At 27.0% G+C, this 27,594-nt stretch overlaps 2 protein-coding genes across 2 annotated transcripts; one reads left to right on the forward strand and one right to left on the reverse strand.

Moving 5' to 3' along the window:
* Positions 1 to 3,175: 3,175 nt before the first annotated feature.
* LOC107448913 (ribosomal protein LP0-like) lies at positions 3,176 to 15,344 on the reverse strand. Its single transcript, XM_043046687.2, has 7 exons — positions 15,155 to 15,344; positions 14,214 to 14,272; positions 13,918 to 14,021; positions 11,347 to 11,496; positions 10,429 to 10,580; positions 6,659 to 6,735; positions 3,176 to 4,166 (listed from the first exon to the last, which is right to left on the reverse strand). Exons 1-7 carry the CDS (start codon positions 15,180 to 15,182, stop codon positions 3,195 to 3,197), a joined length of 1,542 nt encoding a protein of 513 aa, XP_042902621.1. The 5' UTR covers positions 15,183 to 15,344; the 3' UTR covers positions 3,176 to 3,194.
* A 102-nt stretch (positions 15,345 to 15,446) lies between these two features.
* On the forward strand, positions 15,447 to 26,871 carry LOC107448918 (myosin heavy chain kinase A). The gene is made up of 3 exons (XM_016064288.3): positions 15,447 to 15,598; positions 18,451 to 19,294; positions 20,367 to 26,871. The coding sequence occupies exons 2-3, from the start codon at positions 18,574 to 18,576 to the stop codon at positions 20,792 to 20,794; spliced, it is 1,149 nt and encodes a 382-aa protein (XP_015919774.2). The 5' UTR covers positions 15,447 to 15,598; positions 18,451 to 18,573; the 3' UTR covers positions 20,795 to 26,871.
* The last annotated feature ends 723 nt before the right edge of the window (positions 26,872 to 27,594 follow it).

The following is a 27,594-nucleotide window of genomic DNA, read 5'->3' on the forward strand; positions in this document are numbered from 1 at the left end:
TCCTTTGATTCTTTTTGAATTCATTTGAATAAATGCGAAAAAAACGCATAGGAAACAATAACTCAATTGCCTGTATAGCAATGTGAGATGCGTAAATAAGTGCAAGTACAAAATTATACTTTTTTTTATTCAATATGCTTACAGCTTCTAAGCTATTGGTACGATCGTCACGGGAAAAGTCTCGTTGAATCAAATGTAAAAATTACACCTGATATTATATCTCACTTCAGTTTTTTCCACTTCCTTTATAAAAGGGGGAAGCGTAAAGGAGTAGAGTAAGGGAGTTTACAGGCATTATTTCCGCATATGGTTCCGTAAATATACTTCACTTGCCTTTCTAGTCCAGAAGAAATTCCATTCTTCTTATCTAATCATCCCATTTCCTTCATGAAAGGGGGAAGCGTATAGAGTAGAGTAAGGGAGTTTACATGCATTATTTCCGCATATGGTTCTGTAAATATACCTCACTTGCTCTTGCTAAGTCTCGAAGAAATTCAATTCTCCCCATCAAATTACCCATTTCTTTCATAAAAAGTAGAAGCGTACAGAGGAGAGTAAAGGAGTTTTCAGGCATTAATTACAGTAATAGCACAAACATATTTATGAAGAAAAAAAAATCTTACGGATTAATTTTCTTTAAAGAAGTCTTAATTTTACTGAACTACGTATCATTTGTAAGAAAGATGCGTTTTTGTTACTTTTCCATGTTTCAATGGGAAGCTGAGTCAACGAAACAAAAAATAAAAAGACATTATTTTAATACAAAATATATTCTTAGATAACTATTATTAATAATAGGTTTTTCCATTAAATTTTTTAAAAATAACTCTAAGGCAGGCTTAGGTTAGGATGCACAGAGCAAATGTTAGGGAATCTGCCTCAATGCGTCTTACTAACCGAATGCGTCGTCAGTGAGTGCCATTGTGCATTCTTTTTCTACATATGGTTTCTCACTCTCAATAATTTTCGAATGATGATTATTTTCTACGTGCTTTTCTACATTTTCATTTCTATTTATTAAATAATCAGCATAAAAACTTTGCACAACTCTAAAATCTATCACATTTAAGCCAATAATAAGCTATAAGGATAAACTACTTTTTCTAAAACTATTATTTTTATAAATAAGTTTACTGTAAATCTTAATATGGTAGCATTAGAGTAGAGTTATTTAACCTTCAGACAGTCTATCTAGAAAATCATATTTCTATCAACCAGCAGTTTTTTCCCCCCATCCCTTAAAAAAATGATTTCGTTTTAATAAATAGGGCCTTTTCGAACACCAAATTATTTGCGAAAGTGTCAAAATATTCAGGGTATACTTTAAAAGAATTTAATTTTTTAACTATAAAAAAGCTCCCTGTCAAATACCTGAAGTTTAATGTTCTTGCAGGCTTTAACCCTTTTGAAGGACATGGTAAGTATACTTACTTTTAATTTAGGTTTCCAGTTTGAATAAAATTGGTTACCATGTTTATAAACTAAATGAGTTTTTTTATTTTTTATATCAATTACTGTTCTTAAAACAATTCCAAAAATACTTTAATTTACCTTTACTAGAAATAAAGGGCCCGATAAAGGGTTAAAGTAGGGATTCATAACGATTTTTCTGAATTGCTCTCTACGAAATTATCTTTTGATTGATGACACACATGAGAATTGAAAATCTGAATGTTTTTCTATATTATAAAACATTTAAATACATACAACTCTACTAAAACATAGTAGCTTTTATTGTACTTAAAAAAGGAAATGCATTTAAAAAATTTTGAAAAGAAAAAAAAAAAAACCTTCATATGCAGGGAAATGTATTCTAGCCAGATTTACTTCAATAAAATTATGTAGACAAGAAATAGCAACATTTTAAAATTACCTTCCCACTAGCAACTGATAAAAAGTTAAATTAAGGTCTAAAGTTTTTGGCAATGGAAGCTGTCATACTAACAGAATGAGATAAAATGACACAGCTAAATAATTATTTTTATTTTCCAGTTATAAAAAAATTTCTATCTAATTATAAACGAAGCAAATATGTGATAAAATATATAACTAAAAAGTCACACATCTTGATGGAAAAACTGATTAAAGATTATAAAATTCACACACACGAGGCTTTTCAAAATCACATTTAAAGCCTAACTACTAAATAAAATGTATTGAAAGTTTAGACTAAAATAACAATAGCTCATTATAAATTGTGAGATAAGCAATCCAAGGAAAAAGTTATCCATATACTTATAATTTTCAAGAGCTTTAGTTTTACTACTTTTATTTACTAGTACATAGTTCTTGAGACAGTTATGTTCTGCCACAAAAAGTAAGGTTTAAAAATAATAGCAAAACGGATTTATTAAGAGAAAAGTTCTAAGTATTGTTTATCTAGTGTGAATAAAATTGCAGAAATCTGTAGTAATTAGTTTTATCCCTTTGACTCAGTGGCTGTTTTATATGTATGTTATATTTTTTTTGATGCTCAAATTACAAGCAAAAATATGTTTTGGTATTTTTTAATTATAAAAAAACAGTCTAATAGTTACTAAAAAAAATCTGTTAAGTTTATCGAAATTATATTTGTACTTAAATATACAATCCAAAAAAAGTAGTTCAAATTTTTTCTCATTCATATTCCAAATTTTTTCAATAATTAACTTCGTAAATTAAAGAAATTTGAATGATGAATAACAATTGAATCTAATAGCTTTCTCACAAAGAAACCATTTAGGGTAAATAAATATTTCAAAAAATTAAATAGCTTGGGACAATATAAGCCAAACTTTTTTTATAATGATGTGACATTATTTCATCAAACTCTTTCTTTGTATTGTTTCCAGATAGAAGAATGAACGTTATGTCCTACAAGAATGAATGATATGATTTCTAACTATTTTATTCATACGAAATAAATTGATTTAGTAATTTTTCATCAACTAATTGAAAAAAATTATTTTGATACTTATGCATTATAATTTGCTGTAAAGCTGCTAGCATATAAATGTGCAGTTATCATGCTTAAATTTGCCGTTTTTTTAAAAAGGATTTACAAATTTTTAGTTTTATACTTTTGGACCCCTGTTTAATAAAATTTTAATTAAGGCCGTTTTCAATGAAAAAAAAAGTGCCAAACCAGCCAAATACATTTACTTAAAGAAAACAGACACATAAATGAAAAGTAAAATAAGATTTAAACAGATTTTTTATTTTTTTACAATCTTAATGGATCGATTTCGAAGTGTGCGCTCTATGGGACTTTCTCCAGTACTGTGCATTTTTTTAGATTGACCTTTTGCTGGTTTCATCTCACCAACCTCTTCTTTCAAAGAATTTAATTCATCATTCACGTTAGCTTTTCCGGAATCAATTTTTGAAACAACTTTCTTAGCTTTCATTGCGGAGCGTGTCATTTTTGGAGAATATCGACGCTTTTCTTGCAATACGGGACTTTGCAAAACACTCTTATCTAATGACAACCTTTTAAAAGAATTATCACTTCCATTGGGTAGGAAAATTTCATTAATTTTGTCCATATTATGCGTGTTGACTTCATCACTAGCAACTGATCCATCAGGTACTAATTCAGGAATATCTTCTTCTTCACTACTTTCATTTTCAATTTCATCAGTGAGGGCGTTAGCATCTTTTATTGACTCAGCTACTTCTTCATTTTCATCGTCACTTACAGCATCATTAGTGATCTTAACATCTTCCACAACATTAATTTTATCTTTATCAAAGCTGGATCTACTAATTATTTCAGTAGTACTAGTATTAATAACTTTCTCAATTTTATCTGCAGAAAGTTCATTTGAGGTTTCTAATGAAGCTTCTTTGTCTGCTGTTTTGAGTCCATCAAATTCTGCCACTTCTTCGCCATCAGAACTTTCATCAGGAGAAGCTTCATTATCTAACTGCTTAAGTTTATTTTCTGCACGACTCCTTCTATTCTTCATTATTATATTCTCAATCATTTCATCACTAGGTTCTACTACCTCATCAACATCCATAGAGGCAACATCAATTGGTGTTTGCACTGGTAGAGATGCAGAGTTTGACTGATCAATATTTTCTTTTAATTCCTCTCCTGTTGTCAAATCTGAGAATGATCCATCTTGAGACCAGACACATTCAATTTTGATATAGAATTCGGCCATCTCGTAACCCAGGAGTTTCTAAAGGAAAAACACAATAATTTAATTTTGAAAACATAAATTATACAAAATCTCAGAGTTGCACTTAGAAAGTTAAATACCAATGGGATCATAAGTTAATTACAATTGTAATAAATGCAATTACAATAATGACTTTTAAAAAAACATACATGTATAGAAAAAGATTAATAATACATTTATTTTTCTTGAATACAAAGACAATAAAGGTTACATATGTATTCTAATTTGATACTAGTCAACAGATTTAAGGAACAACAGAATGAGGATGCAGAATTTACCCAAAATTATCCCCATCTTTATAAAAATATTTAAGTAAAATGGCAGTGAAAAACAAAGAAAGAGCAAAGTTATCTAGTTAAAATATCTTCTAACAATGAATATAGTGGCAGGTATAGCCTGGTTTGTAGGGCACTGGACCTATGCCCAAATGATCGGGAGTTCAATCCCCACCGGCCGAAGACTACCCGTGTACTAAATGGTGACTGATGCACGTTAAATCTGTCGAGTCACAAAGTCCACCATGTTCCCATAACAAATCAATACCTCTGGGCAGGGCTCGAAAAAATGCAGAAATTTTATCCCTCCCCGAGGACGGCTTGTCCAACAATGTACCCGTCCTCGTTTGAAACTAACCCGTCGCTTCTAAATAAATAAAAATATAATTTTCTCTTATTTATTACAAACATTTATATAAATTGCACAATGAATTAGTAGTTACTAGGATTACATTATATAGTAATAAAAGAATATGTGAAATAATTTATTTCTTCGATGAAATAATTTAAATAACAAAGGTTAAGTTATCTGTCAATTATCATGTCAATTTATCCGATGGTACTGCATTTTTTAAATGAATCAAATATGACGTTTGCCAGTTCCACATTCAAACCAATCATTTACAGAGGTTCCTGCACAGAAATCTGAAAGAGGTTTTCCATTTAGGTAGATGTTCATAAATGCGTTTAACGCTTCTTGTTTAAGACCAGTAAGTAATGTGTTTTTTTTGTAAGTTCATTGCTGAAAAGACCCTTTCAACCGCTGCAGTACTCCCAGACAGAGAAAACATCAATTCCACCTTGAGCAGTATGTTGCTGTATTTCAAGATTAGAGGGTCATTTTAAAAGTGAGGCGCTAGAGTCTTGTAAGATAACAAAAATTGAAAATGTATCATGAACATTAACGGGAAAATGGCCGTCCGCTAGGATGCTGGATTCGAGAAATTTGTTGTCCGTGTGGAATTCTTGACTGCCGAGGATGGGCGGTTTTTCGAGCCCTGCCTCTGGGGGTACTGACCCGCTCCTTTGTCTTTTGGATTGGGATCAAATTTACAAGGAAAATTACCAAGTTGAACATTAGTAGTCGTAAACCCAGAATTGGGTTGGCTGTTATAAAATAACAATGAATATATTATAAATTATGAAAAGGTGAGGTATTTATAAAAATATTACATAAGTACTTTCCATCAAACTTTTTCAGTTAAAAAGAACTAAATCCATCAATAGAGAAAAAGGTTTGGCACCTATTATTAACATTTATAACATTACTTTTTGTTTTTATTTCAATTAAAACGATGTTTCTGATTATTTTATTATAAACCAATTCAGAACCAGACCAGATGCTGCTTTAAGTTTGCAAATTTAGTCACAAACATAACTCAAGACAATTATAAATAAAACAATGAAAAAATGCCATTCTTCACTTTAAAAATTTTAATAATATTTATCAGTCTTCAGGGGCGATTGCATTCCAGGTGAACTCGTAAATTTTGTTTTTTTCTCCCTTGTATTATTCCTTCAGTCTAAAAACTAGGAATGGCATTGGATTTTCCTATGAATTTCGCAAAATTCTACGTATCTCAAGGCCATTGGCTTTCCACGTTTCCAAATTCTCACCGAGTTCTGCAATCTAAAAATTAAATCTTGAAACTTCTACTAAAGCTTGTTAATGAGATGTTTTCAGACAGACAATTCAATCCGATTTCCATGTTTTAATGGATTTGAATACATTTTGAATCCATGAAAATGCCCCAGAATCCCCTAATATCGTGATTCATATTCGGGCGACAATTCAAACAATACATCAAACAAAAATTTTTGTATTTCCCTGATTTAAAAGTTACACGTTTCCATCCATATTCACGCAATTTAAAAATCGTACATTGCGATTCACATTCAAATGTTTTAAAATCTAATATTAAGATTCACCTTCACGTGATATAAAAATCCAATATAGTGATTCAAATTTACATCCAATTTTTATTTTAAAATCCAATGCAGCTATTCTTAAGAGCTAATTTTTTCTCAAAATATACATTATGAAGGTGTGAAAAACTTCATTGGCAGGTAAGTTAATCTTAAATAAATTATGTCAAATATGAAACATGTATGGTATATAAATAGATATTTTGTCATAGTTTTTGCACTGTGGTGTTATTTTCAGTTTTTATTTAGTTCCACAATCACCCCTGAGTCTTACTAGATGTTAATACTTACAACTATTTTTGCTGTCTCTGGAGTAAGGACATCACCAACATTGCAAACTGTGTGGTCCTTGACCAAATGAATCACACCTAAAAAATATACAAAAATTATCTAATCAAAAGGTTTCTATTTTAAATTAAAATTTATTTTGTTAACCCAAACATATTGCATCATAATGATAAATTATTTTTCAATACAAAAGCAGAAATCTTATCAAGAGAGTGCAAAAAAACATTCAGCATCATTTATAAATAAATCTTTGAAATTCTAAAAAAAAAAAAAAAATCTGTGTGACCATTTAAACTTCTTTAAAATCTATTTAAATTATTATCGAATTATTTAAACTCCAAATTTAAAATTTGAGCATTAATATTATATTAAAAAAATCATATTTATTTAAAATTACTGTTAAATTAATTTGTTACACAATAGGTATTACTATAGATAATTAGCAAAAATTTTTTATCAATCACACTAGAAAAAAAAAAAAAGAAGCTAACAAATATTTTCAGAAAAAGTATTAATAAAAATTTTTTACAATTAAAAATAAATTTTTCAACATAGTTTTTGTAACTAAAAGAATTTAATCAATCCTATGAATTATTACAGTTATTACTATTATATATTTTTTTAAGATTATTATGACAGTCCAGTCGTACCCTCTAGATCCCTCTGGCAGGAGTAGCATACAAAGAGCATTGCCTCATGTTATAAAAATCAATTAATCTAAAACAATTTTCGCCAATTCAAACTTCAGAGGAATGGTTATTAAGTTTATGTGTGTATGTATCAGGATTGGCAAGGTTAAGGACAGAATGGATTAATCCACGGTTTAAACCGTCCTGTTCAAAACCCTTTTACTCAAATTATGTCACAGTTTTATCTGAACAATATTTAAGAGATAAAATAAACATAGAACTAATAACATATTGATTATTAAATATACTAGAGAATATTTGTTTTTAAAAGTATAATGTTTTATTAATATTGCTTGACTCTTCAATTTAAACANGCTTAACCTGTGCTTTCGCTGATAACTTCTCATTCTTTTAAATTTCATATTTATCCTCCTACATTTTATATTTGTCCTAGAAACGTTTTTACCACTTTTTATTGTTAATATATCAGATGAATCGGCGAGAGCCTTCGGGCTGATACCGAGGAACAAGACTATAAGATTCAATGTCCAATGGGCTATTAAGTTTATCGATTTGTGCCTGACGTTTGTAAAAAACGATAGTTTCATTTTCAAAACGAGAAAAAGAATTGATAGCATAAGTATGCTACCAATTCTTAAGTAATAGATACATGATAATTCTGACTACCGTAATATATTTATAATGTAAAAATAGCTGTATTTGGATCAGAAACTTTAGCTTCACACCATTAAAGAGCTAAAGTGATAGGTAAAAAGAAAGAAATATTCCCTTGGTTTAAACTTATAATTCTTATATATAGACAGCATTTTCATATTGACAATTTTTAGCTAGCAATACAATGCATACCCTCCAACTTATGAGGATTTTGAAAATAATTCTTTCTAGTGGTAACCAAAAGTAACCCTTTCAAGCGAACCAAAGTAGAAATTTTTAAAGCAAATGTATCTCTCATAAAACTTTTATCAGAACTTAAGAATCTAGCCGTATGGCCTGCACTTTTATAAGTAATAGTGGACAAGTTACGCTAAAATTACATTTTTTTAAATATTAAGACATTAATTTTGCTACCGTCTGAAAAGAAGATTTCTGAAACTACGGAAATTCCGTAGCAGTTGGAGGGTATGACAATGGTTACACCTATAGAATTTTTACTTTTTACCAAAGTTCAAGGTTTTGGACACTTAGACAGTTTTATCCAGTTTAGGACAGTAAAACCCACATGTCCTGTCCAAAACCCCAACCCTGGTATGTATGTATATATATAAAAAAAAAAAATATATATAGGCATATTTTGTTGAATATAATAAGTTCTACATATTCAGTTGCCATATTCACTTTAATATTTAATAAAAAAAATTAAAAATATCATTACATAGCTGCTAACTTAAGCTTAAAGCACTAATATGTTTTAGTCGTAGGAATTTTTGAGTTTGTTTTAATAAATAAATTCAAGTTTCACTTAAAAATTATACATAAAAAATATTTAAATTTTACCCAGTTACCCAGTTTCAAGTTAAATTTTATGTATCCCTATGCATGTAAGCTTTTGATCAAGTAACAGAAAAAAAAAAATTATTTTTCGTTTCTTTGCAGTGTTTTCTTAATCCATCTTTTTTAATTTTTTTTAAATTATAAACAAGTCTAGAGGTGCTTTAAAAAAAAATAATCTTAGCAACTTTTCCCTGTGTGCTTTTAAAAGTAAAAAGAAAACTTAAAAATAATCTGCAGAACCTGCTAAATTGCTAAAGAGTTAATACTATTGGATTAACAACTATATTATTATTACTAAACAACAAAAATTTAAGTATGATAAAATATGTATACTCTATACACATAACAATAAATATCTAATGCAAGTAAAACTAAATATCATTATTGGATATCTTGCTAAACAATTTCCATCAAAAATATACTGTTAAAAGTAGGTAACTATATTATTACCAAATAATAAAAACTCAAGTATGATAAAATACTAGTACTATACACACAGTAATAAATATCTAATATAAGTAAAACTAATATTGATCATATTAGCAATTATGTAGAAAAATAAGCAATTTTTTTCACTCATTATTTGTATCACAACAAACAGGTTGCGATAAAAGTTTCTTTTTTCTTCATTATATATTTCATTACATTAAATTCATAGCTGCCAACATGGATAAGAAAAAAACCAGGAGATTTTGCAAAATAATATAAATTTCATGATAATTGTTTCATACTGTACTAAATATTTTATGCATAGGGAATTTTAGGGATTTTTATAGTCATCAAAATAGAAAGACTGCAAAATTTTCCTCTTATGATTGACAATAAATGTACCTGAAATGTTATGTACTATGTTTACTTATAATTTCAAATAGTAATCAGCATTTAATTCATCAAAGATAGTTAAAAGATTTCTTTTTCAAAAGTTTTGAATAAAAATAAACTGAACATTTTAGAACAAAATGAAAGGTTCTAAACTGATTTTTATAAATGAGGCTCGCTTCACTACGTATTAGTATTTAAGTACTAATACTTATTTATTTATTCAAGCAAGCAATAATAATCTGTCTAAAGATTCTATTTCAATAGGGATTTTTGTAGGAAACTTACTCACAATTTTAGGGAATTTTCTAAAATGCACAAAAACTAGGAGAATTTTTATTAAACCAATAAACCAGGAGAAACTGGAAAAATCCAGTAGTCTACTGGAAAATCCAGTAGAGTTGGCAGCTATGTAAATTATATTCCCAAGTATCCAAATTATATTTATAATTTACTTAGGTAGACACTAAGTTTGCTTTACCCTAAGACGCAAATAGTTCGTTTATTTTAATTCAAACAATAATCAATTTTCTTATTCCAAAGAAACAAATCACTGAAAGTAAATTTGTAAAACTGTACTCTTTTCTTTCACTATTTTAGAAAAAGGAAGAAAAAATTCAATTTTCCAAAATTAAGATACATAAATATACATTGAAAGATTTGTTACGTACATCTTTTGATTATGCAATTGTTAAACAGATCTATGCTACAAATATTAATTCGAAAGAACTTAGTAGTGTACATGTTATGAGTATAGTATGCATACTATAAATGGAAACCTAAAAGGTAAAAAATGATTAAGAGCAGTTGTACCTTTTTTAAGAGTTGTTGGTAAACCAAGCTGTCTCAAATATGGTTCTAAATTATGTGGAAACTGATTTAATGGCCCTTCCTGTAAAACTACAGTTTCTGTGGCACGGTTACCAGATCTAGCAAAATCACTTTCTGAATAAGAGCGAAACCATCTGAAAAAAAAATTTGCACATTAATACAAATTTTACAATAGTGAACACAATTACAGAAAAAACAAAATTTAATAAATACTTTTCCAAAATATTTGACACAACTTTCATCTCCTGAGCCTATGAAATATAATATAAAATACTCATATTCTTCTCTTATTGAAACATACAGAGTAATTAACTAATTTTGCATACTTCAGTTATCTGGGGGGAAAACTGATTAATTTTAACTAAAACACTTTCTTTTCTTTTAACAAAATAATCTCAGAAAATATGTTTTCCTGACACAATTGAAGCCAGCGACATACAGCTTTTATTATTATTATTAAAATTTCTTTAATAGCAGACCAATCTCCCCCCCCCCAAAAAAAAAATACTGGTTCAGAAGAAATTAATGATTTGATGATTTAACTCTTTGTTTGAAAATAATTACACTTACATTATTCTTTCTCCTTTCTTAGAAGAACATTACTGAATGTAATTAATAAATAAAAATGCATTTTTTTTAAAATTTAAAATAATTTCCAACAAGTTTTTAAAATATGTTACATGCTGCATTTTATATCTTTAGCAAACCAATTCCTTTTTCTACAATTATAAATTCATCCAAGTTGCAGAGCAATGCAAAACATACAAAAATATTTTGTAGGAAATTCTTTTTCTAAAAAAATTCTATTTAGGACAATTTATCAAAAGTTACATGAAGCTACAAACAAAAATTATTATTTTTGCATTGTTTCTCAAGGAATTAAATTTCTTTTCTCCTTACTTTAAAACTTCTTCAATAGATTGATTGGAAAACAAAAGACCCCTTTCTCCTTTGAGACGTTGTCCAACTTTATGAAGATTCATTCTAAATTCATCTTCTGGACCCAGACCAAGTGCCTTTGCCATAACTTTGTTTTTTCCAATGAAAAACCTGAAAATAAAAAAATTTAACTATGTATCAACTATTAATAAAATAAACAGTAGATCTCGATTGTAGGGATGTGATTCTAGTTCAAAAGTTAAGTTTGAAAGTGATCAAATAAACATNCAGTGATTTTTTTAAAAAAATCATTTGATTTAAATCATGATTTTAATCATTTGATTAAAATCATTTACACCCTGCTTCGATGTGAAACATAAATGAAACTATATGATTAACAGATACATATAATATACAACAACGTGCGATAATGTTTGGGAAAAATTATTAATATTACTCATTAAAAGATTAAAAAAAAGGGGCTGAATTCCCCTATCCCAACACACAGGTTAATCTGTTAGAGATTGAATGAACAAATAAGAATCCCCCCCCCCTGCTTTGCACAACAGCTTTTGTCACACGATTGCATTTCTTTTTCTTTTTAAAATTTAATGTAAAATATTTGCTTTCACGTTTTTCCCACATACACAAACACTATAAAAATTATATTTACATGATTTAAGATCACACATCATGATTCGTATTTACACAGTTTAAAAGTTATATACAGCATTATATTGGCTTAAAAATTATTTACAACAATTAATATTTACATGATTTAAAAATCAATCATGTAAATTTGTATTAAAATTATTTTGAAATCAAACAGTGAGATTTGTAACCATGTGATTTCAAAAACAAACATTGAGATTTGCATTCACAGTATTTTAAATTAAATATTGAGATTCATATTTGAATGATTTATAAATCACACTCAGATTTATATTTATACAATTTTAAAAATTAAATAAAATTTTGTATCAATATTTTCTGTTGAAATATTGATAACATTCTATAGATATATGCTTTCTACATACTTTTTTTTTTAAGCTCAAATTTCCAGTATTTTTTTCAATTATTTAAAAAATGTCAATGTAAATTAAAAAATGTCAATGTAAATTAAAAAATGTCACATATTTTTGAAATTAATAAAACTTTTTTTAAAAGAAATTTAGTCAAAGTAAGGTGGTAACAAAAGTGATGAAACAAGTTACAAGAGTTTATTGCTTGCAGAAAGTCTTTTAATCAAGATCATGCGTTCGCAAAAAAGTTTTTCATTTTATTTAAGAGTACTGATAAAAATCTACAACTTTCACCATAAAATTAACCATTCTTTTTTCTTTTACAATTAGTATCTTGATTTATACCGTTCAATAATGGAATATTCCCCTTTTTTCATACCATTAAAGAGTATTTATTATAAATTTATACTTTTAACAATGCAGACTTTTTTCTACAGTAAAAAGATTTAAAACATTAACTTTCCCCAACTTAACACTCAGAGAAAACTTCTGTGTTCCTGCTGGTTGATACGGGAACAAGTTAATCCATTTTATGACACAAGGGTGAGTGTGAGCCCTACTCAAAAATCTTGAAAATTTCTCGAGTGAAATCATTAAGGACGCATTTAAAAAAATTTAAATCTTTATAAATTTAATATATGATATTTAAACATGAAATTCTAAATAAATTATATGAAGTATAATTTAAATGAATAATTAGGTACTTTTAATTATTTAAATGAATAATTATGAAGTTTACTTGTATCTCTTATCACTTTTATTATTATACCAGAAAAAATATTTACAATTGAAAGAGATGTAATTAAATAAAATATCAGGAATCTGTCAAGGTTTTTCTGAAAGATACCTATTTTGGGAAAATTTAGACATAATTTGTGAAAAATTAAAAATTCTATTAAAAAATCAATACAAAAACAAGGTAAAAATATAGATTTATCGTTTCGTAAGGGATACAAAAATAAAATTATAAGAAAAAGTATTTTGTGAAACTACAGTTTTTCCTAAAGTTGAATTTGTGAAGGTACCGCTAAACGGTAGTAAATTCGGCCTGGACAAACCCCTGAATATACAAGTATTTTTTAGCATAAACGTGATAGATGATTTCTCGAAGCTTCTGGACCTTGAATTTCCGGATCGCGGTTAGCTAAAAATCCAGATTTTTCCGGAGCACAATCATCTTTGCTGACAGGGGGGATGGAATTAAAATTTTGTCACTTGAAATAAATAGTGAACGTAAAGAAAAAGAAAAGAAATAAAAAATAATAAAGTCTTAGTAAGTCCTCTAGTTAAGTTGTTCTCCATTTATGTCAAATGTAATATATGCTTCGAATTACACTTGTTATAAAATGGAATAACCTATTTTCATAGCAACAAGTCAGAAGATTTTTTCAGTGACAATATGCTAATAGCTTATTTAAGTATAAATAACTATAGTATGCTATTTCTTTTAAAAGTTTATTTATAACAAAAGAGTTATTTAAAATTCATGATTTTGGTTATTGCAGAAGTCACACATTCATATTCAAAGAAGCAAGAAAAGTGAAATAAAAATTTAAAATTAGATACTTACCTACTATGTTTCCATTGCTCTCGAACAGTCTTTATTTTAGAATTTCTCATATCATTAACAGTAAAAATAAATAAATGAGTGTATGTTTCAAGACAGGATTGAATCTAAAAAGTAAAAGATTCATTAAAAAAGAATTTTCATGGCATTTGTAACATAAATACAATATGTTTATATCTTTTTAACATTTTAGGAAACACATATTATGAATGCATAATTAGGTAAAACTCTAATTATAAATTGAATTTTATTATGAGAAAAATAAATAAAAAGTTCAAGTTTATTTTTAAAATACAAACCTCTTCATATAGTTTTTTCTTTCCTTCCAATCCATGTTTTTTAGTTTTAGATAGCTCAACTAAAATAAGAAAAATATCCTTAAAATCATTTCCAGTCTATGAAAATCTAAATACAAATACTTTACATTAAAATATTAAATTTTAAGAGAAGAACAGCACTCGTTAATAGATATAGTTATTTTTTGTAAGAAATCAGATTCAAAGAAATTTTTATAAAAAGATCAGGCATTTGACAACTAATCTGCAATGTATTTTAGATGGACTGATTCAGTGAGAATCACAGGCGTCCTAATCTGTGGCAGAATAATAGCAAAGTCTTGGCAACTTGCAGGCAGCGGCCCGAGAGAAACTAAAAAAAAAAAACCCACAGAAAGGGATCAACTTGAAGGGTATAAAGCGTAACCATCCCCAAGCAAACATCTACATGTTTTTTTTTTTTAAAAAAAGTTGCAATATTAAAATCTATGTAGCACCTTGGCAATTTTAGTTGGCGCAACAGATCATTATATCCCCAGAATCACGAACTAATAAAACAGAAAATTTTGTGATCTAGATAAGATTATGGCTGAACTGTGAATTTACTTAAAAGTTGAATGTATGACAAATGACTGATTTAATTAGTTCTATTAATTTCTTACAAAAAACCAAACATTCATTTGTAATAACGTTCCATAAATACTATTGTAAAAATTGCACAGATTAATTCCCAATCTGTAATTTTCATGCCAAAATTCTCATTTTCAATTATTGAAATGTCTGACGATTAAGTCTACACTATATCTACAATCTTCCCCTTCATTATAGATTATACATATTAAACAACAGTTATAGATTCTATATATTAAACAACAATTATAGATTCTACATATCATAGAAAACGAAGCTATAACACGTGCACATACAACACAAATAATTTTAGTATGGCAATAAGTACCACTTACTTTGCTTATTTCTTTTAGATTTAGGCATAATTATAATTTTTTTAAACTAAAGTTTTTGTTATTTGACAAGATTTAACAAAAACTATGCATAGATACACATGCACACGAAGTATTTGATTGTAAACAAAAAGACCGAAGGATAGAAGACAGAAGACGTCTGCAGAATAATATATTAGTTATTATAGTAGTTAGCTTGTAGCTTACTATTTGTATCAGTCTTTAAAAATGTGATAAATATAACTTAAATTTGCCTAAATAGTTACTATAATAAAAAAAAGAAAAAAGAAACTTATCATTTTATTCAATTTATTAGTTTTTTCAGAATGTTCTGAGTAACGAGTAAGGTTTTGAGTAGTAAGGTGCCACACACCAATAATTCTGGAAATAGATCAAAGTGACGTAACTTGTCTTGTAAACTTATGGCAATTTCTGCAAATTTGACAAGTAAAAATTTATTTATATTTTTAAGTTAATAAAATAAAATAACTTTCAAAAATTGTGCTTTTAAAACTGATTGTATCTTTATAGTACTGAGATAAACTTTTCATATATTCTTTTCAATAAATACTGTAAACAAAATTTTTCTAATGATAAGCTATTGTTATGATTTTTGATAGTAGTAATTAAGAAAAAAAATATAGCTCTTTTTTTTTTAATGCGTATTCTCTGAAATAGCGCTTTATTAAACCTCAGGAAGAAGTTGTCGGGGAATATTGAAATCAACTCTGGAAATTCATGGCCAGCTGTTGATTACACCCAATTTGAGCTTTAGTGTATTTCAATATATTTAAGCATAAAATTTTTTTTGAAAACCTACAATACAATATTATCTTTTATTTTTCTTGTCATCTATGTTACTGCATTAAATATTTCTAATTGAAAATTTGGTTTTTTACAATTTATAGTAAATATATTTTTCTTTTTAGTTCAAAGCAAAATAAATTAAAAATGTGAGATCATAAAATTTTTTGAAAGTCCTAGATCTTGAAATAATTAATGAAGAATTTACTAAATGGAATTTATTGTTCAATAACCTGAAGCCTTAGGTATGAAAAGGAGGATTTCTGTCGTTAAAGTAATTGCCAAGTTTTGAGAATTAAAAGTTTTGCCTCTGAAGGACACATCCCAGATAACAACCAACTGGAAGGGTTTAACTCGCAGCCACCGCAACCATTTAAAATTTTTTTTGTAAGTTAGGAATCTCTTGGTATTAAGAATTTGTTGACGTAAATAGGTACTAATTCGGAAATGTATGTTTAAATTAATGAATAATTTATAAAATTATTTTTAAATGATCATTAAAAATATCAATGTAAATTAAGAAAATCTATGAAACTTCTCAGTTTTTATTCTGGAAATATTATAAAATTGTCTGAAAGGGTCATTTAGCTTAGCTGATGAGAGGTACAATTTAAAAGGTGCAGAATTTCTTTTTTTTAATTTTGCTTTTGCCCCTGTCATTTGAAATAATGAAAATATGATTTAATAAGTATCATAAGTATCAATATTTTATTTATTGATGCTATTTTTTATGATTTACAATAGCTATGAAATAGCTTACTAGTTCCTAGCCTAACAGTATAAGTACACAATTAATTCTTTTATACAAAATATATTAATTAAAAAGTATGCATTTTTTTTCAAATAAAAAAGGCATCTCTAAAGTTGAAATGACAACAATTTTTGAATTTGTCACTTATATTTGATATTTATACAGGGTTGGCAAGTTTTTGGCAATTGGCAGTTTTATCTGTCATGTCAAAAACCCCTTTTTGACAACTGTCATAAAACCAAAGATTTAGAGTAAGATAATTCTTAGCTATTTCTTTTAGAAAATATTTATTAATAAACATAGAGATAAAATTACAAGTGATCAATCAATTATGTTCTTGAATTATTTTATAATTAAACTGTGTATTTATGAAAATTTTTTTACAAGGAAACATTTTGCAAAGCGACACAGTTCTTAACATTAAAAAATTTTGTAGGAATTTTTTTAGACCAAAAATGTTTTCATGGCTGCCTGAATTCCCCTAAAACCTTGCTTGTATGATCAAACATTCAACTCCATGGCATATAACTAATACCAACAAATACTGAGAACCAATTAATAGTTTTAATAATTTTGGCTGTATTTTTTATAAATGATATATGTTATAAATGATATATGTTATAAATCATAATGATAACAGTATATAATAAAAGTAATGTGTACGATATCATATTTAATAGTGTCCCCAATGACATTAAAGAAATTTGGTCTGGATTTTTGATATTAAAAACCAAACCCTGATTATGACACTAATTAAATTTGAATCAGTGATTCCAATCTGATAGTTTAAATTAATTGATTGAAGTTTGGAAAATTTAATTTGTTTATATCTATAACTAAGCAGGGGTCTGCCCAGATATTTTGTGAAAGGTCCGTTTTTGTAAAATTGTGAAAAAATTACTCGTAATTTGTGAATATAAAATAAACATTAAGTCACATTCTTTCAACCAAGGTCCTGTTTTGTGAATTTGTGCAAATAGGGTCCTGTTATTGCAAAAAACTTTTTCGAAGAGTTTTTAAATTGTAAAGACATACAAGATTATGCTCAACACTGTAAAATTATAATTAAAAAAATTAAATTTTAAAAAATAAACAGCAATAGCTGCTACTAAATTAGAGATGCAACATACAAATATTTGGTATTTAGCCTATACTGCTGAACGCAGAATATTCATTTCAGACGAATAAGGGAAGAAGCATCTACCGAAGACAAAACTTAATTCATTTAGATCTGTCTTTCTTTCCTGGGAAGGGTTTATTCCATTAAACAGTAATGAAGATAAACAAATTTGGGAAGGGTACGATTAAAAGATAAATTATTTTGTGAAGGGTCTGTTTTTAAGTTAAAATATTTTGTGAAGGGTCCGTTTTTATGAAAAGATATTTTGTGAAGGGTCCGTTAACGGACCCAAATTTCTTTTAAACATACCCTTGCTAAGACACTACTTTGAGTCAGGGCTCTTAATTTGTTATTAGGTTATGGTTTTTCCAAGTTAGGGATTATAATCGGTTTAAACTTTTTATTGGGAATTTATAAAAACTTAAGCCAATTTAATGAATTGCACAGTACATTGCTAAGAGTGATGTCTTCAAACCCTTTGTTTAATTAAAAAAAAAATTTTAACTAGCAAATTACAAAAAGTTTATAGTGCGTTACCCTTAATTTAGTTACTTTTTTTCTATTTAGATTAGATTGTTACCTTTTTTACACATAATTTACAAGGTGTTATTTTTTTTAATTTAGATTTCAAGATGAAAACTGTTTCAAACAGTGGCATATTTCAGTGAATTGTAAGCTCAAGAAGACTTATTTATAGTTTTAGTCTTTTGACTTAAAAAAATACATTTTTGTTTTATTTTACGATTAATGCCAGTTTTGGATAAAGTTTCTAGCATGCAAGTTCCTGAAGTCAATTTTAATTGCCGCCAAAAAGCTGACCTAATGAATACGAGCAGTCAAAATAAAGGAAATGCTGATGTTGACCTTTTAGTTGCTTGTAAAGTTCAGCTTTCATCTGAAGTCATACGGTGGAAAACAGAAAGTCTACGTTTGCAAAAAGAGTGTAATGTTGCTCAACAGAAAGGCAAAGAACTAGATCAGACAGTTTCTAAATTGCTTGATAAAACTAAAGAATTAGAAAGTCAACTGACTCAAGCTAAGGAAGAAAATAAACATCTAAAGCTCAGAAATGTTCTCATAGATGATACAAAATCGGGCAGTATGCAGAGACTTTCTCAGAGTTTAAATAAGTATAACTCTTTTCCAACTGCGTCAAGTTTATTGAATCCATCTTTGTCTAGGTTGTCAGGTAATTCTGTAACAGACCCTAAACAGGAGGAATTAGCGGTGAGGCAAGTGTCCCAGGAAATGTTTCAGCAAATGAAGCGAGAAATGAAAGAGCTTCAGGAGATGAATTTAAGCATTTCTGTTCAGGACACAAAAAACGATGAAGAGGGTGATCAAACAGACTGCAAGGAGGAGCTTGAGGAAACGATATCTAATTTAGTATCTGAAGCAAGTTCCTTAAAACATCATCTACTTGAACAACGAAAAAAGCTGTATTTGCTAATTAGAGATTATAATAAAGGTTAGTAGCGTTGTTATAAAACTTAAAAGAGTTTAAAATAAATCAATCATTTGAAACTTCTGGCTTTAATCCTAGGTTGGCATGATTTGAATCGTAATTTAAATTGCTCGATTCAAAAAATAATAATTTGATTTTAATCAACTGTGTTTATCTATAAAAAATTATTACTTTTTATCTAAAATATTTTTTTATATAATATAATTGATAAATATTATTTATTTTGTGATTTTTTTTATACTCTGGTTTCATTGGCAATGTAGGTTTTATAGGAAGAAATCATAAAAGGGGTGTTAGTAAATTAAAATATTTCAATGACTAAATAAATAATAATAATAAAAAAAAGACCAAAAGTATTACCAGAAAGTTATAAAGCTTTCAATTATAACTTTCTGGTAGTTACACATTTTACAGGCAATAAAATCTCCAAAGAAAAGAAGAAAGTTAAAAAAAATTTTTCTAAGAATAAATACAAAAATTAGAAAAAAAAGTAGCTAATTCACTTGTGATGATGAAATGGATAAGTATGTTAAATAATTTACTTAGAATAAACTTATTGCAATTATACCCTCTTAGTTTTACTTTTATTTAAGTCCAAGTGCTTTTAAAACTGCTATGTTATTGGTTTATATCAGTAATGAAGAAAGATTTATTCTACCCAGAATAACTTTTAATAGTTTTTTTTCAGTCGCGTTTTCTAATCTAAAATAGTTTACTCTTACTTACATATTCAATTGGCAAATTGCCTCTCTGTCTTTAAAATTCATTGAAATTGAATAAATTTTATGTATTAAATGATTAGTTTGTACTAACTACATAATTTTGATAATTTTAGTATTTAAGCTACATCTTCTCTTCAAAAGCATTAGTATTTATACATTTAATCTGATGCTTTAGTTGGTAAATTCAAAAAAATAAATAAATCTGATTTAAACAAATAGTTAGATTTAAATAAAATAAACTAGATTTTTTTTCAAAGAAATGATTTTTGTTTACTTTATTTTTAAAATTTTGTGTATGAAATTGTGTGTGTGCAAATACATTATTAATCAATAATTAACATTATATTCATTAGATTTTGGGCTAAAGGAATCAATCTCGGCTAAAAGAAGAAACCAAGATACTCGGGAGACTGGTGTGTGTACACAATCGAAAGTCATCAATCAACCTTCTACAATCAAAAGTCAGGAGTCACCTCAGAAAGTCTCTCATAATAACTTAGTTGAACCTTTTTGCAGTGATTTACATATCATAAGAGAACCTACCGTTGCTTGGAATTATGAGGACGATCTCACAATTCACCCAACTTCTAATGGCAGAAGTGGAAATTTCTGCGTGCTTGGAGAAGAAACAAATACTACTCAGGTTGTGCAAGAAAGAGTTTGCCCCATATGCCAAAAGCAGTTTGATTCTAAAGTCCTTCAGGATGTGTTTGAAGGACATGTATTTGATCATTTAGAGCAAGAAAGTGAATCATTTCTGGACCAGTTTGTTATGTTATAAAGTCGATGCAAAGTATTAGCAGCAGAGTGGACCAAACAAATTGAAGTAACTTAAATCTTTTAGTGGTTGTGTGGAAATCTTGCCAACTATGTTCCATCATTAAGAGTTATGCAATATATTTAATAGCTATGATATTATATTTTCTGTCACATTGAACTGAGTGTCAAAATTTGAGTAAAAAATGCCTAAAATCTAAAAAATGAGGAAATTATAATAGATTTTGTTAATAAGCTTTCTGTAGCTCTTATTATTCCATTACCATTCTTATTACTATTAAGTTACCATTTATTCACAAAAATATCTATTCAGAGTTTTAGAATCATAGCTTATTGGTTATCCTAAATTGTCATCTAAATCATCCAGCCCAAAATTTGATGCCACCAAGGTGACCAAATATATGAAGTTATTATTCTAATAAGAAATTTGTTAAGAAATGGTGACTTTTTAATGCTTTAGATAGCTTATAAATAAAATCTAGATTTGTTTTTTTTTCCAATTCTGTGAACTTCAAGTATTTTTAGCAGGTTTCGTTGATTTAAATCAGCTTGATTTAAATCACGATTTAAATCATGATTTAAATCAAATGATTTTTTTAAAAAAATCATTGATTTAAATCAACTAATTTTTTTTATCTATATATATTGATTTTAAAAGTTAAAAAACAGTGTTTTAAATTTTTGATACTTTTATTATTTTCTTTTCTTAGTATTAAAATTTAATTTAAATAAATTGCTGCATTAATTAATTTTAGTTAACGAAATTACTTTCTTGGTGTGTGTTAAATTCCAACACATTTGAAATTACATTTTTAAAAATCTTTTGATTCTTGAGATTGAAAGTACAGATTAAAGTAAACATTTAATGCTGTCTTAATATAGACTTGCATAGCTGTAGAAAGTAATTAATAAACATGAATTTTTTTCAAAAAATAATACAAATAATGTTAATTAAAATTCTACCTTTTGAATGAAAAAGCGTGAATTAAAATCTACATCATATTTTATTGGTGGAAAATGTATATTTCTGAAGCTTGAGGTTATATTAAAAAGAAATTACCCTAATATGCCAAAAACAGAAAAAGAAAAAAAAAAGGGCTGATGAATTCAGAATTTTTTTTTTCCTAATATAGTGTCATTCTTCCCTTTCAAACTCTTTCGAAGTCTATTTGATGCAGTAGGGTTATTAACTGGTATTTTTTTCTCATAATATGTTTACAGTATCTTTGACATTATCTGATTTTCTATAAAGAAATTTTGTGAAAAAAAATTCCAATGAATACATAGATTTTCTAATTTTTTTTTAGCTTAACTTATCTATTTTGATATAGAATTAAAAGTGAATATTTTAATATAAAAATATATAGATTAAATATTTATTTATTTTTTGATGAATACTTCAGATGTTTTTTAACATTTATAAACACAGTCTGCTACATTTATTTTGTCATTTTAAAAATCATGAGAAAAAAAAAGAAATCACAATTTTGAATTAAAGTTATGGTTTGCTAACTGAAACTTTGTTTTAATAGTTAAAGCACAGGGGTCTGTCCAAGCCGGTACCTTTACAAATTCAACATTAGGAAAAATGATAGAATAATCACACAAAATACTTATTCTTAAAATTTTATTTTTGTGTCTCGTAAGAAACAATAAATCCATATTTTTACTATATTTGTGTTGATTTTTTAATATAATTTTTAATTTTCACAAAATAGGTACCTCTCAGAAAGACCCAAACAGACCCCTGAAGTATTCTTTAAATTCTCTATTTCATCTAGTCTTTAAATTTTAATCATGCATTTCTTTCAAAATGGTTGCTATGCATTCAAAGCCATGTTTTAGTTAGAGCTTCTAAAATATTGTTACAATATAGTTTTAATATTAAGTTAATTTGTTTAAACATTTATAATTTTTTTAATCGTAAATTAAAGTTCTTACAGTGTATTTGAATAAAAATCAAAAAAATCTGATTTAAATCAAAGAAATCCGATTTAAATCAAAAAAATCTTATTCTTTTGATTTTTTTAAAAAAAATCAAAAAAATCACAAACCCTGATTTTTAGTCTAATTATCAGAATTTTTCGCTATTTAAGGTCACAGAAAATATCAATTTTGCATGCTTGTAAATCTTAGAACAGATAGATTTTGCATATGGTTGTTGACAATCTTTCTCCTCTACAGTTGAAAAATTTAAGCTACTAAAACTTTTTAATTCCATCCTAATTAAAGGATAGTTTTACAAATCAGAAAATTATCAAAAAAAAAAAAAAAGTTGGCAATTTTCGTATTAATCCATATGGATAATTATGGAAAAAAGTCATTGTTTTTAAACAGTATTGCTTTGAAACTGTAGTATTGTTTAAAATGTTAGAATTTATATGCTTATTTTAATACTTTAGTTGAAGATATTTTACTGTGAAAAAAAAAAAACAATTATTTCAAAAGTTCCACATGAATTTAATAATTATGGAAATTCTTCAAAGTAGAATTGTTTTGAAGTTTTTGTGTGCGGGTGGCCAACAGGATTGCTTGAAGCAGAATACAAAGGTGTTCTATGTAACTTGTATACAGGGTTGTGTCTTGGATTTTAGTAGCCTCATGCTAGGTAAGGGTATACATTTCCAAATTTATTCCTATCAAATTCTGCATTTTCAAATTCCTTACTATGATTATGCAGCATATAAAAAATAATTACAATTGTATTTAATGTCTATTGTTGTAATTCAATATCTATTGTTGTAGTTCTGATTTGAATTCAATTGATTTTTAGCATTCCTAAATTTTAACAGCTTTTAGTCCTCGCCTAATTCACCCCTCTCTAATACACATATATGCCCATCTAAAATTTAAAAGAAGAAGAAAAAAAAAGTTTTTTTTATTTTTTTTATTTTAAATTTTTTTACTGTTGCTATTTTTGAGTTTTCAAAGATAGTTTGAAAAAGAAAAAAATCTGTTTCATAACCACATCCACATTTTTGGTATTAAATAAAAAGATTTATTTCATAATTGAACTCTGATATTGTTCAAAAATAAAAATTAATGATGTAAATTGCTTTAATAAAAATTTCTGATGCAAATGGTAAGATAGAAATTTTTTAATAATTAAATTTCAATTCACACTATTGTTTTGTTCTTTTATATTGTAGTTTTATCTGTTATATTTTTATTACACATATGTGTATAATATTTAATTTTTTAAATTGCGGTTAGATAAAAGTGGTGTGCCATGCCAAAAGTGGCTTATCACTCTGTCTATAATGACTTCATCTGACTTGAACTATTGAAATTTTTATATTTGTATAATATTTTTCTCATTTACATTGTATATTATTGTTTAAAATTTTTTTTGTTTACAAAAACAGTTTTAATTCTTATCTTACATTCCCTCACATTTTTACTATAATTATACATACTTTCAACTCATTTTTAATGTTGTAATTGAACTTAGGAAATAAATTATAATTAGGAAACAAATTATTAAATACAAATTATTAGGAAAAGTACTTTAAAAACTGAATTTTATTTTTATTATTTAAAATATTAATGTTTTTACACACATAAAATTTTTTATTAAATTATTTTATTTAATTCTTTATTTATATAATGTGCTGTTTATCATAAATGGCTGAATCCTAAAATTCAGTTTACTATAGTTCATTAGATAAATGCCGTTCTTTATTCCTATGGTCTATGGATAGGCCTTTTCGAGGAATTTCCACTTTCTGATTAAGCTATTATTTCTTTATTATGTACCTAATGCCTCAAATAGTTTTGAAATAAGAATTCAAAAGATTAATTTTTAATGTAAACTTTTTAAGATGTTTACTCTATTATATTTGAGATATTTAGATAGATTTAGTCTATTACAGGGGTTTCCAACTTACACGAAGACGGGGGCCACAATTGAAAACACCAGTCAAATGGTGGTCCGCAAATTTATCAAAATTTTATGTAGGAATCTTTTATGTTTGAAGGAACATTAAATATTACTTTCAGATTTTTATCAAGTTGTACAAAACAAAAGTATTGAATTACAAATCGAAATACAAAGTAGATTTTTACCTGAGAATTTTTTTTTTTGCACTGTTGGTATGTTAAATTTCACAGAAACAAAGAAATAAGGCTTTTTTTAATGAAAGAAAAGTATTTTAAACCCATAAAGATTTGTTACGAAAATCAGGCCGCCAGTTGGTAACCACTGCTCTATTATATTACAAATCTTGGATGACATGAAACTGTTGTCATAAAAATGAAAAAGTGGGAGAAGGCATAATGGAAATTTTTTTCTTCGTATTTTTATAATTATGACAATTCAAGAGCCACATTTAAATACTTTTAGGGCCACATTTAGCCTGCACGCCATAGGTTGCACATCTATGTGTAAAATCTCTTTTTATGTAATTTTAAAGATCTGATTGAATTTTTTAAAGTGCCTTAAAGTCTTATAAAGCACGGACTTAAAAATTATCATGCTATTTTAGCTTTTAAAAAGAGAATTTTTGTGATATTCCCTTCAATGATAACATATTTATCTCCTTAATTTTTGTTATTTTATTTTTTATTGTAATTTTAGATTGATGTCTTCTGATGAGCAAGTTTTTTCTTTTATTGTTTCTTCCTCAGAAAAAAAATAAAACTTTAAAGTAATATTTTTTAAAAAATACCCAAATTGCAGAAATGGGATAAAATCTCTATAAAAGAGAAATATAAAATATTAAATCTATTTTTTAAACAGTTTGAACTTGCAATCTTGTTTAAATAATTGTTACATTATTTAATACATAATTTTTTTTAATTAGTGAAAGCTAACGAGCAACAATAGGAACGGAAAATAAATTAATGAATTTCTTTAGGAATTGAAACAGTTGATAATGTCATGGATTTTTTGTTAATTATTAAATTAAAAACTAGTAGTTTAAAAATCAAATATTTTATTGTATTGAATGGTTGTGATTGGTATTAATATTTGGTATTTTTTTTTTTTAATCTAGTGATATTGTTAATTTGTGTAGTTAGTAAAGTGTGTATATTGACCTGATTCTTCAAAAATTGCTTCCATTGTAATTTGTGTCTAAAAAAATGTAGAAAAAAGTATGTCACCTAACTAATTTTAAAATGTAGTCTCCCAATGTTATTAAAGTTCTAATACATATACGCTTAGACATAAAATAATTGATTATAAATTTTTTTTTTAAATAAAAAGGAGTTTATATGTATATCAGAAGATATATATTTTCAGTAGCATAGATGAAAGAGTTATTTTTATTCTGCGATTTACAGTTTCTTAATGTCAAAAAAGTAGTTTTATGTACAAGCTTACATAAAATAATTTATTATTCCATTAAAAATGAGTTTATATAAATATCAGATGATATGTGTTTTACAGTTGCATTGTAAAGCAAAAGAAGAGTTTATTATTAATTTTATATATAATATTTTTTCCTGTGTTTAATATCCTGTATTTTTCCTATGAATATTGGTGCTAAAATAGCCCCTTATTATTATATTTATTATTTACTCTATTTTATTACAAGTGAGCTTTGCTTTGTTGTAACTCCATGAGTGCCAAAAGTTTTGTATAGTTAGCACTTTAATACGCTGGTCGTATGAATGGCACTCATGGGCACTGTATTTGATAGAAGTTTTTTCATGTAAGTGTAAAAAAGTGGTACAGAATATATTTTCAAAATTTTGATTTAGTCCACAGCTCGTTTAAAAAAAAAATAATGTTAAGATATAAATTTAATGTAAATATTAATGACGACAATAATTCACTAAAAATTATTAAAAAAATAAAATTTAAAATACATATTTTTCTTTATATGTTTATTCAAGATAGTATGCATCTGTACCATTAGTTTTTAAAAGGGTAAAATTCTATAAAGGGTAAGATTGAATTTTTTTTTGTTAATATTTTTAACCTTAATGCTTAACAGGTGTACTGATATGTTTTGAAACGGGCAATCTGGATTTTTATTTTATTTAAGTGTGTTAGTTTATTTTTACATTCGTTGGATTTTTCAATTTGAATTGCTGTCTGTTTGTTAAACCTATGTAATAAAAGGCTTTTCTTTTTAAGTAGTAGACATTTGTGATTTTGTAATTGTTGAAGTAGCTAACTTGAAAAGTTGTAGCATTTTTAATAAATGCCCTAAGACTTGAAAAAAAAAACTGTCTGTTAAGTGTTCCAAATGTTCCTTTAATTTGCATTGTGTAATTTGTTTTGTTGAAATACAGTACACTCTCGATTATCCGTGAGCGGATTATCCAGTTTGCTGATTATCCGTGCTCATTCCGGAGTCTCACAAAAAATATAAAGAGAAACATTTTCAAGATTACAAAAATTTGATTCATGAAGTTATAACACTACCAAATTTTTGGAAGCAATATTTGTTATTGGATTGAAGTATATAGAATATCAGCAGCCTGGTCAAAATTAAAATCGTCTACGTTATCACGATCTTGGAGAAAGATCATACCGCTTGATGAACAATCTTCTTCAGATGTTCAAGAAAAATATGATAACAGTATTCTCGAACAAGCTAAGGTTTCGAAATTCTTGATGAAGAAAATTTAGAAGATTGGTTTCAAAGTGATGCATGTGAGCCTGGCTTCCAGTACTTGACTGATGAAGACATCGTTATGTTGTTAAATCAAATAGTGATGATAGTAACTGATGCAGAAGATGTAGTAAATGAATGAAATACAATTTCTCATTCTGCTGCTCTGTGGAAGTGGAAACTTTATTAGATTATATGGGAGGATTTGATTACGGTGACATTACTGCGGTTCGTAAAATAT

The sequence above is a fragment of the Parasteatoda tepidariorum genome, chromosome 6 (genome assembly GCF_043381705.1).
Source record: "Parasteatoda tepidariorum isolate YZ-2023 chromosome 6, CAS_Ptep_4.0, whole genome shotgun sequence".
In the NCBI taxonomy this organism is placed as follows: Eukaryota; Metazoa; Arthropoda; class Arachnida; order Araneae; family Theridiidae; genus Parasteatoda; species Parasteatoda tepidariorum.